Source organism: Dermacentor silvarum, chromosome 5, assembly GCF_013339745.2.
Source record: "Dermacentor silvarum isolate Dsil-2018 chromosome 5, BIME_Dsil_1.4, whole genome shotgun sequence".
In the NCBI taxonomy this organism is placed as follows: Eukaryota; Metazoa; Arthropoda; class Arachnida; order Ixodida; family Ixodidae; genus Dermacentor; species Dermacentor silvarum.
Genome location: NC_051158.1, coordinates 28,456,532 through 28,468,903, shown reverse-complemented (window position 1 = coordinate 28,468,903; position 12,372 = coordinate 28,456,532). Strand labels below are relative to the sequence as shown.

Here is a 12,372-nt window from a genome sequence, read left to right as displayed (position 1 = left end):
GATTCCTTGTGCGTCCGAGTGTCAATTAGATCAAGATCGTCGCCCCTTTTTTATTTTTTTATTCGAACCTGCGGCATTGCAATACTGCAAATCTGCGGCATAAACGAATACTGCAAATCTCGATTTAACAAAACTTGATTTCACAAGGTTCCTGGATCACAAAGTGTCGTCGAGTTCCCGGCGCATATTACAAAACCTGATAACGTAGAAAACATTGAAACGACGAAATGAACTCATCGTCTCGCCTGGTTTAGCGAAATTTAGGAAGCGATGGGGGGTGGGGGGTGTATTGGTGAGAAGCAGCATACACACAAAGCCAGTTGTATTCAACGTGCTTCTACAATTATTCAAGTGTTGCTGCAATAAGCGCCAAATCATGCCAGCTGCTGAGTCGCAGCCAAGTTGACACGTGTGTGTACCCAATGATATGTCCGCGATTCCCGCTTGTCCGCGCAAACAAACAATGGAATTTTCCTCCCCGCTCTTGAATATATATATATATATATATATATATATATATATATATATATACCTCGACTGGGCTTCGACTGGCACTGAAAAGGGAAGCGTTGATCGAAGCTTTTTCTGACGCTCGGTGCTGCCTTTCAGGTCGGGCAGATGACGCGTTGACGCCAAGGGACATGTTACCCGGGGCGCGTGCGTTCGCGGCATCGGCAATAACAATATATATATATATATATATATATATATATATATATATATATATATATATATATATATATATATATATATATATATATATATATTGTTATTCGCATAAGTGCTTTCGAGTTACCCAGGTTCTCGACTTAAGAGGAGTTGGTAGGCAATCGCCTTGACAAAATCATTTTTCCGGTTTTGATACCAAAACACATAATATGTCTAATAATGAATATATGCTCCAAATTTCGTGCAGAAATGAGCGCTATAAGTGCTTTAAGCATGACGCTGAAGTTACTGAAGTTACCGCCACCCTATAAGGTTCAGCTTGGCTTCAGAACGAGTTGACACAACTCCGTCTTCCAAAAAGCTAGAAACACGAAAAAGAAATTTTTGTTTCTTTTACAGTTTAGATTTGTGGCTTTGTAACTGATTTTAGCTTTTTCAGTGTTTAAAACATTCACTAAAAAATGGCACTTTCACCGAAGCATCAATTGCGATAGTAAATTAGTAGAGTAGTAATATACGGAGTAAGGATAGTAGTTTTATCGGCTGTATAAACTTAGCCACATTCGCTTACTAACTGAATTAACAAGCATGGTGTCAGAGCGCACTAGCAAACATGAATAGATCACACTCGATGACCGCAGACAACCACTCAAAACGCTGGCGTGAGCAAGCGCGGCTGCAGCAGCGAGCGAAGGTTCGTGGGTCTATCGCTTCAGCGGAAACTGAGCGGCGAAAGCACAGCGCATACAAAGGTAAGAGCCGTGTGGAGATCGCTTTTAAGATACGGTGCGCGCGACAGCGCGCGGCCGCGCAAAGTACAAGTACGTAGTTTCTAGCAGAGGAGAAGCCGCACCCCCTCCCTCCCGCGCTGCCATCCCGCTTTCCTTCTTTCGCGTGGGAGATTGAGTTGCCAGTTCCCCTTACGCCTGGTCGTAAGATACGCGTTTGGTGCCGCAGCTAAACGTCGCCTCCGCTCCCTCCCTCCCTCCCTCCCATCCCCCCACGGCCTTTCACACGACGTAAGACTTCGCATTTGCTCTCCGCCGTGCGTTCGCTCTCCGTGAAAGCGCGCGTCCCTCACGCGCTTTCACTCGCACATACAGCATACGGTGCGCGGCAACGATTTTATCGCCCTTGGACTTTATACGGAACCTCACGGTGACGCCGACGGCAAAAATCCGCTTGGACTGTCCATATAATTGCTATCGCAATAAAATGACGTTACTGACCGTTGGCGGCAGCACGCTTGTTTGTGCACGAGTGATATTGTTCGTCGTAGTTGAAGTCCTTTTTTAAAAATTTAATACATACAGGGTTGTCGTGTTCATATGCATCACTCAGAAGACAGGCATGCTTCATTTAATTCTCATCAGAGCTGAAAAATAAGCGCCGACTCTAAGACACCTGTTTGTTACCCTGCGTCAACTACGTGACTATATACATAACGTGGCCAAGCCGAGCTCACAAGGGCGAGCCCCATGAAAATCGCTGGCATCTCGCTGCAGTTATTCAAAAGCAATCCCAAGAGCAAAGCTAGAGTAATTGCCAGCAAGGATTTTTGCAAACGAATGACTGGTAATCGACATGGGAAATTACGACCGTGATGAATTGCGGGCTTGTCGCTTCACAGCACCTATAAACGCGATTTCTGTAATGCACCGTTATTTTTTTATTGCGATAGCAATTATATGGACACTTCAACCGGATTTCTGCCGTCGCCGTGAGGTTCCCTATAGATAAGATCTTCGCCGCGCGCCGTATGCCCGAGCGGAGCGAACGCACTCAATCTCCCACGCGCAAGCAAGGAAGCGGGAAGCCAGCGCCGGAGGGAGCGGGGGGGGGGGGGGGGGGGGCGCACTTCTACTCTGCCAACAACCGCGCTCGTCGCTCGCTCGCACCGTCGCTTATCTCCACACGGCTCTGACCTTTATGCGCCGTGCATTCGCCGCTCAGTTTCCGTTGAAGCGATAGACCGCACGTACAGCGGTGAGCACTGTTAGGGTGAACACGCGAGCGCGTGGCCGACGGCACTATCAGCGCCGCGTAACAGCCATCGTTGGAAACATTGCACATGCGCAGCATGTGCTTTGCGAAACACTCTTTCCACCGCGCGCATCACGTCATCGATACGCTTGTTCGTCGTCTGCTAGCCGCATTTTTTGTTCGCTGAGCTGATACCTTCTGCATTTCAAGGTCCATCTGGATTGAAGATTGGCGCGTGAAGGAAAAAAGTGAGTGTAAGAGGGATAATTATTAAACTTTTTATTCAAGAAAATTGCACTTTTGCAATTCAAGTTAAACAAGACCATGAGAACAAATATAAAAACATGAGCAAATCTAATAGCGAGTCATGTGACCACTTACAGCAACGACTGCAGCTATTCTGGACGGTAACGAGTCGTAAAGGGATCGAACATATTCCCGATAGGCTTTCAGCCTTTCCCACTCGTTGCTGACTTGCGCCCACAACTGGTCCGAAGTCGCGGAATAAAGGGGCTTCCTTGCCAAAGAAGCTTTCAGACGGCCCCACACGTTTTCTATCACATTCAGGTCCGCTCCTTTCGGAGGCCATTCCAGTAGCTGCATGTGCTGCTCCGCCTGGAACTCCTTGACAGCCCGCGCCGTGTGTATCGGTGACCGGTCCTGTTGGAACAGGTAATCACCGTCTGGGAATAAACTGCTCGCATATGGCAACAGCACATTGTTCAAAATGTTGCAGTATTGTTCCGACGATAAGTGTCCACGTATACGTTGCAGGGGCCCTAAACCATATCTTGAAACAGCACCCCACACGTTCACACTCGATCTCCCACTGGCAGAAACACCTTGCACGTTGTCCGGGTCGTTCCTGCGTGGCATTGTGACGTTAACTAAAACAATTGCTTTTCAAAGCAGGAAGTTTGCCTCACCGTGTGCCTGGTAGTCTCCAAACACGCAATCTTTGGTCTTGTCGCGTCGAAAACGTCGACTCATCCGAAAAGATGACGCGACCCCACTCTTCTGATGTCCATGCTTCGTGCAGCTCAGCGAACTGCCGTCGTGCGTCCTTGTTTGCCGCCGTTAGTAGTGGCTTCTGCGCTGCGACGCGACTGCGAAGGCCCGCAGTACGCAGGCGACGTCGAACAGTGGTGTCCGAAACGTCCAAATCCAAGTCCTCGCGTATTGCTGGGGCTGGCAAGAAAGGGTTACGAACAGCAGCTGCAACTATGAGGGCGTCTTCATCGTCTGTGGTAGCTTTAGGGCGGGGCGCGCGGGGTGCATCCTGAATGCGACCTTCATACTTGTAGGCTTGAATTATCCTGTTCACAGTCTTCAGGGGCCTATTAACTAAAGCGCCAATATACCGCTGGGAATAATCTTTCAGGGAAAGATCGACAATTGAGCGCCGTTCATCATCGGGAACCCTAGCCATAATACGATCTGGCGACATAATGAACGGCTGCGAAAGATGTTTGGTTGTTTTATATACGGCGTTGCATGCACAACAACTTTGAAGGGAACGAATAGACACGCCCCCATAGATATACAAGTTTTTTTGTCTTGTTCTGTTCAAGCACAGATGTTTAAAGAAATCTTAAAATGCAGGATGCATGGGCTTAGAAAACAAAAATGCGGCTAGCAGACGACGAACAAGTGCATTCATGACGTCATGCGCGCGGTGGAACAATTATTTCGCGGAAGGCGTGATGCGCATGCGCAATGTTTCCAGTGATGACCGTAACGGGGCGCTGACAGTGCCGTCGGCCACGCGCTCGCGTGTTCACCCTAACAGTGCTCACCGCTGTACCTTCGCTAGCTGCGGCGTACGCTTGCTGCCAGCGTTTTGAGAGTCGTTGTCTGCAGTCATTCAGTGTGATCTATTCATGTTTGTTTGTGCGCGCTCACACCACACTTGTTCAATCAGTTCGTAATAGTCGGGCCACATTTTCCAACGCACGCTACACATGCAATGCTGCCCGGGTCGGCAGTGCAGCGCTACAGGTGTGTCCCTTCGCACGCGCTGCCCACGGGAAGCGCTTCTCATCAACACCACCGTTTCACACGCGCCTTCTCGTGGTCATCGAGTCTCTCTTCATGTCGGTCTACTTACACCGCAGCACACCTGCTTACTTAATCAGCTCATGTTTACTACAATTCATATTGCTACCAAAGCCGCTCACCTTACTTCGTATGTCATTGCTGTGTTGCTATCGCATTCATTGCTTCGCCCTTAGGGCGAAACTGTGACTTTTTTTTTGCTTACAAAAAGGAACAGTATCTCCGCAAATAACAAAAATTGCAGTGCGAAATTTCGCCCAATTGTTCTAATTTGTAGTGTGCATCTACTAAACTAAAACAATCTTGTTATCTGAATTGGGTATTTTCACACAAAAAAGTTTGCCTTCCCAAATTGCCCTTATAGGAGTTGTCAAGGTTGAAATTTTCATTTTGAAGGAAATTACAATGTCAATGTTACTCTTTTAGTTCGGTCAAAAACCAACTTTTTGAACAATATTTGACAGAGGTTTCAGCGCACCAATTGCTTTAGTTTTTTTTTATTTGCTTAACAAAAGTACTAAAATAGATAGATAAAAAGGGTTATAGTTACAACAATTCTCCGTAATTTCAAACAAACCTTAGTGTGCTTATTCAGCAATGTCCTTACTGAACACCTGCACATTTTGAAACTTTTTTAGTTGCGAGGGACTTGACAAAATTACGAAAATCTCTGACGTCCCGTATGTGCCTACCACCCCCTGCCCCCCTCAACGAAATCATTCTCGAGTCCCATCGAGATCGTTAATGTGTAATTGTAATTAAATGAAAGCATGGGGTCCTTCCTCTTGTACAAATTGATGTAGTGTCTCGGGGAACATGCATTCACAACCCAATGCATATATATATATATATATATATATATATATATATATATATACGCATTGGAAGCGAAGAATATTTATAACCTTCGTATATATACGAATGAACCGACGATTATGGTCGAGTTATCCGGCAGGTCGAATTAAGCGAGCTGCAGAAAAAAAACAGATCGCTGACTCATATGGCAACTATAGAATCAGCCAAATACTTGCCTGATTCTAAGACGCCTCCGAATCAAGCGGGCGTAAAATCTGACGTAGAAATTACATTAAAGCTCCCCTGAACAACAGCGAAATCTAAAGCACACCCGAATTTTAGCAAGAAATATGGGTAAGGGTCTAACACGTGTTGCACAATGGCGGCTGCTTTCCTACAGCCAGCTTCGCCGCACGATATGTTTACAAACAGCTTCGCCGCAATACATTTGGGTTATGCGGTAAAGCATACGAATGCCACAAACGCGGTTTTTGTTAAGCATCAGATTGCACCATGAAGGCAATTTTCAGCCAAGTTTTCTTGGGAAGGGAAAGCAGCACGTTAGAATTGTGTAAATGCCGTAATCATACATTGTGAGCTACGGTTATTGGAGGGACAGCCTTATATGTCTCATCGTGCAGTCGACCTTGAACGTCCTTGAGCGAAAACCGTGTCGTCGACGCGAAATCGTACAGGCGAGTTAAAGGCAGTTAGAGTGGACCAAAGCATGACTAGGCATGAGTGGACGACTAAGCGAATTAAGGAAAGATAATAAACCGAATTGAGAGGAATCAAAGCGAATTCAGAGGAATCAATGTGAATTGAGAGTAATTAAACAGAATTAAAAGTACTCAAAGCGAATTAAGATGGATTAAGGGAATTAAGAAGGATGACAAAGCGAATAAAGAGGAATCAACGCGAATTGAGAGGAATAAAATCGAATTAGGGGGAATCAAAGCAAATTAAAAGTAATCAAAACGAATTAAGATGGATGGCTAAGTGAATTAAGAGGAATAAAAGCGAATTAAGGTGATGAATCAGCGCATTAAGAGGGATGACTCAGCAAATTAAAGTGATGACTAAGCGATTAAAGTGGATGACTCAGCAAAAAATTCTTTTTTTTTTGGTCATCACGCAAGTACGATAGCTCCTTGCGAGATAAAGCGATAGACAATTATGATCTGATGTTTCAAAATAAACTGTTGTAATTAAGTCAGCGTTCGTGTGTCTCGCGTCTACTTCTAGTCCTCGTCTTGTGTGCTAAGAGCTTCAATCTTGCTAATGCTATTCGTTTGTTGTTGACGAGCACGCAGACGCCGGCAGCATTGCAGTTGAGTATACAAGTGCTGGACTCTCATTCCAGTACTATGCACGCCTTAGTAGCAAGAGCAATGTGTCAATAACTGCATCTTTTCAAAAAATGTGGTTGATCCCTCTTATATAGGAATCGGTATAGAACACGAAAGTGAAACGTGTCTTCACAGAAGTAGTGTAATGTTTATTGCACATTGATATATAATGTCTATTGGTGTTCTGTGGCTAAAGCGCCCTTAGGCGTTGATGCACCCACGCTGACGCCTGGTGGCACGTCTCCTCCATCACGACTACCAACGTCGATGACCATGAGCAACCGTCGTGCATATGGAAGCTGCACTACGCTGCACACGCTAGCACAACGCGAAAGACGAAGCACGTAACTGACACACTAATACAACGCGCAAGACAAAGCACGTAACTGAATCGTCACCGAGTCAAATCAGCGCGTACAGCGCGTCGTAATTGCAGCCTCCGCGATCAACTTCAGAAACATTTTCAGAGCTAATTGCGGAGGCCACGCTCCGCTGTGCTGAGTACGGTGAACGCCACCTAGGTGGCGTTGGTAGTGCTTCTTGATGCCAGCGTCCCTTCGAATGCTGGCATCGAGTCGTCGTAGTGCTGAGACCACCGAAGCGTTCACTGTCGGTGCGCGTTAGTGTCATAATGCAGTACTTCTCTTTTCTGCTCGTAGGCGGCGGCACCGCCCCGAGCAAGAGCGCGGGTACACGGAGAAGTGTTAGATATATAAGGCGCGTCTGTGTCGCTCTCTGCAAATGCGTTTGTGGCGCAATGGGTTAAACGCTCGGCGATCTATCGTCGCGGACCGAGAGGTCGTGGGTTCGATTTCCAGATTTTGCATGTTTGTGGAACTTTTTCTATGTTCGTGTACATTGTAAGCTGACGTATTTCCGTGACGGAAATACGTCAGTGAAGTCTTGGTGGACCCCGGCATAAAACACTTTCGTGTTAAAAAGGTACGTCATGTGTCTGTCTTCGCCTTCAAGTCGTCTTCGGGATAACATAAGTGACCCTGTGAATTTTTTGCTTGAGAATCTTCCCAGGGTTGGCCGAAAATAGGCGAGTTAGAAGGTAGATGACTTGTGTTCGACGCATTCGCTGCGCCTAAGCTCCGTCGAGACATGCTGCCACTAAAGGGGTCGCTATTGGGATCACAATAAGGGTCAGGCGCGCGCGTGCTGGCTTGTCAAGTTCGAAATATCTGACGAAGACCAATTTTGGAATCGAAATAACGAAAGTGATGGGCATATAGAAATGCACGGGCGCAGGCCAGGACCTTCAAAGAAGATAGAATTAGCCGAAAAAAATTAATTAAAAGGAGTCCAATTAACGGAAGTATTGTATATCACATTCGTTGTGCCAGCTGTGTTTGCCAGCTTAAGCTGTGCTAGTGCTCTGCAGAGATGCAGCAAGAACAAGGGGGCATTGCATCACTTTCGGGAACGTCAGTTTCAGGGGACGCTGCTGCACTGGCGGGCAAACGGCCCGTTGCGTCAGTGAGCTGTCGTGCCAGACAACACATTACATAAAAGAGAAATTACAGCTTAATATGAGTGACAAGAATGTGGACCCGATGCTTCGTTCACATCTATGTTGTGCACTGCCAGAGTTGTGATGCGCTTGGCTATATTATTGGCAAGTGAGACACCAACACCATAAAGGCTATTGGTGTTTAAAAATTGCAAGGTCAGGCGACCATTGACCAAGCCGAGCTTCGTTTCGTCACCCGTCAGTGTTGCCAGACTAAGTTCTGCGAGCTTGGTGCGGGAGGCGTATGCGGTTTAACGTGCGATGCATAAATTGAAGGTCGAAAATTTGGAGCGCTTATACTTTGAAGGGACAAGGTACAGTCGGCGTCAAAAGTGCATGGACAGCGGGACTTGCGAAAAAGCCGAACATTTCGGCATCCAGGTATTAAGATTTTCAGCTTGCACTATAGTAAGCTCGAAAATTACAGTGTTGCACAGTTTTCAATTGTTCCGGTCACAAACTGCTTAGAAATTTCGTCGGAATTTTGGCAGATACCAATTCCGTAAACCTTTTGACGCCAGCTGTACCATCGTGGATACAGAGCGAGTGACCCAACGGACTTGTTGCAAGGAATCGACGTTTTAATACGACAGACGTCACACGTCGCGTCGCCTCCATTTCAGTCGAATCAGTCATTCGGTTTGGCCCGGCTCTCTTCGACACCCGTTCACTCGGCGCAGCGTGTATCGTCGACCGAACGTACGCGCTTCAGTGCTTTCCCACGTGACAAAGGCGATCCCGCTAATGATAGCGTCGAGGTGAGCGCAGCGACTGAGTAAAGCGTCGTCCTTCTGCTGGCCTTCAGCCCACGATGGGAGGCCGCGGCTTGCACAGTATGGCGACCGCGGTCATGAACGCGCCGAACGCGAGCGTCACGGCCACCAGGGGCACGGCCGACTCGATGCCCTCTCGCGACAGGTCGGGCAACCAGCCTAGGCGCAGCAGGCGGGGTACCTTCCGGGATGGAGACGCGGAAGCCGACCTGCGAGCGGGAAAAGTCCACTTGACCAGAGAGTTTAATTTATATACAAAAATTACCAGAACGAGGAGCTGAAATACAGGGTGTTTCACTTGGGTCAAACATTAAAAATGTGCAAATGCTACGTAGCTGGACAGAACCAAAGTAATGTTTGCGGTCGCTCGTAGATATTCAGATTATTTTTTTGCATTCCGCCTAATTAAATAATTAGTCTTGATTAATTAGTCAACGTCTCAATTATTATAATTATATTAAATGTCAGTGAGAAAATTGTAGAGCAATGTGTAGAACTCCCGATACAGCTTTCTGTTGCTCAATACGTGCTACATAGAAGTGTTTTTTTCCGAGCGTGAAAGATGCCCGTGAATACACGCAAAGTGCCTCGAGCGGCCAGTCGCGCGGCAATTTTGCGTGTATTCGCGGGCTTCCCTCACGAATCGGAAAGTGGCCGAATCAGAAAGTCATTGCCCTATTTTTCTTTAAACTAAGTTACGACTGTAAATGTGAAGTCAACATATCCATTCCCGGGGATGGACCTTTCTTGGACCCATAGAGTTCTATGCTTGGACCGGCCCGGCCTTGTCTGTCGTTAGCTCCGCGGCAGGGCGCTGCTGTCAGTTGTTGAAGATGGCGGTTCTGCTTCACACGTCCGTGGCATACGAGCAACAAAGTGTGACTTATTTTCTATGTCGCAATTGGGGACGAACGCCCATCGAAATCCACAGGGTAATGCAGCCCACGTGTGAGGAAAGGTGTCTCGCTTTGAGAAGTGTGAGGGGGTGGTGTTCCGAGTTCGCAAAAGGCCGTGAGGACTGATGGAGGACGAAGAAGCCAAGACAGCAGTCCGACGGTAGTTCCACAGTCAGCCGGACGATTTCTACCACAGGGGCATCTCAAATTTAGTTTTACGATGGGACTAATGTCTGAACCGGCGTGGGGACTATGTGGAAAAATAGTGTAAGGTACGTAAAATTGTATACGTATATTTGTAATTATCTGTATGTACCTTATTCCGGCTAATAAAAAATAGGGGGCAAAGACTTTCTGACAGGCCCTCTAGCTGACCTCTTTCCCGGCAACTTGTGTCACAGGGTGTCAGTGGTCAAAGAGGTAGTGCATCGGGGCTTCCGAGCTGGGGGAAGCGCGTTGGAAACCAACCGTTGGGCCAGCTCGGGTCACTGGGTATAATGTGACGCTGGGTATGTGCCGTTTTTCATAATAATCATTATATAAACGCTTCTATTAAGCGAGAAACGTTACAGTTTCGCTACTTGTGACACTTGACTTGCGCCCCATTTCCACTGAATGTGAACCCGGTGTCATCTCAGTAATTTGCGGATTCTGGAAAACATTGAAGATAGCTACCGCAGGACATTCTTGAACACTTTAAGGAGTAATTTTCTACAAAAGCGGTAATAAACGTGCACAAATTAAACATTTATAAATAAACGCCTCATCAACAATTACACACCATTCTTTATAAGACATAATGCTAATTGCATTATTAATGTCACCAATGATCTATAATGAATGGATGCACCAAAAAATGTTTTCTTTTTTGATAAAGTCCAACTCGTATGGCTATTGTGCCTGTGGAATTCCGAGAAGTCTCAAACTGTGTGATATTATTGTCTGACTGAATGCGTGACGGTACAGTTCCGTGGCGCCAGAGCAATCAAGCAGAGTGATGATGCAGTAGATATCCATGTACGTGTGAAACAAGTCGCTCATTCATATATCGTGTCGAGCTTCGCCCGCACTCCTGGCCGTAGGCCCCCTCGTCGGCGGGCTCGGCGCCTCCACAACACCAAGTCCTAAACAACCTGTACTGTAATACCTGCACTTTACCTTACGGTGACAGTATAGAGGGTTTGCACTGACGTCGTCCTATAACCGCCATGTTGGAGGACCAGCACGGTGAGAATTAATCTGCGTCTGTTGGGCGTCACGCGGGATGGATGGCGGTTCTGCTGTGGTTCTGGCACAGAAGCCAAGCAGCGTTCCGACCGCTTCTCTATTACATTCAAGTAGGTTACCCGTGAAATCGAAAGCCACGAACTTGACGTGAACCTAGCGGCCATGCTGGTGGACCAGCACGATTAGAAGTTGATTCCTGACGTCATGTGCAAGTTGTCTATATCGCCGAGAAGGCCGATACGTGCGGGAACATATACCGGATTAGGAATAAAGAGCAGCCTATACCTGGGAGCGGGCATCGACGTGCGGATCCTGCCCTCATCCTCCGAGGACGAGTCGGGCAAGTCGCGCACCGAGTGCGTGTGGGCCTGCTTGCGGTAGACCTTGACGACGCTCGCGGGTCCCGTCGGGCGGCGGCTGACGTCGGTCGAGTCCTCGGAGCGCGCAATGCGTATCACTTTCCTCTGCCTGGTGGCGGTGCCCGGGGTCCTCGCGAAGTCCGGAGGCCGGACGGGGCTCCCGGGGGGACTGACGCTTTCCACGATCACGTTCATCGTGGGACGCGTATAAAAAAAAGCGGTAACCGCCGTGCACCGGGGAGAACGTGAGTTGATGATGATGACGATGGTGATGACCGTAAATGTTGTGACGTTTACCCACTGAGGGGCATGGACAGTTGGCCAAGAATCTGGCAACATAGTGTCAAAATGCGTTGTTATAGTAGACTTTCAGAGCTCAATAAATGAAACAAGAGTATTGATCCGTGGGAGCGTGACGTCCCAAAATCAACACACGCACCGTAAGGGAGGCCGTTTTGGTGAAATCCGGATTAATTTCGACCCCTTGAAAGTTCGTTAAAGTACCGCCAAAGCATGGTACAAGAGTATGGTATGGTATGGTATGGAGAACTTTATTGAGTCCTGAAGGTCAACCCTGGGTTGACGCGGGCCGCTCCCACGTTGGGACTGTCAGGCCGAGCCCTTCAGCCACATCGCGGGCCTTCTGGACTGCCCGTAATTGGTCAGAGAGTGATTCACTTCGTAGCATTTGCTGCCACCATTCTTGTTCCTTGTCACAGTCTGCGAAGACCGCGGGGCACTGCCAAAGCA

The 12,372-nt window shown here is 47.6% G+C and overlaps 1 protein-coding gene across 1 annotated transcript; it reads right to left on the bottom strand.

Moving 5' to 3' along the window:
• Positions 1-8,982: 8,982 nt before the first annotated feature.
• Positions 8,983-11,823, bottom strand: LOC125945574 (uncharacterized). Its single transcript, XM_049667619.1, has 2 exons — positions 11,549-11,823; positions 8,983-9,349 (listed from the first exon to the last, which is right to left on the bottom strand). The coding sequence occupies exons 1-2, from the start codon at positions 11,815-11,817 to the stop codon at positions 9,169-9,171; spliced, it is 450 nt and encodes a 149-aa protein (XP_049523576.1). The 5' UTR covers positions 11,818-11,823; the 3' UTR covers positions 8,983-9,168.
• Positions 11,824-12,372: the final 549 nt, after the last annotated feature.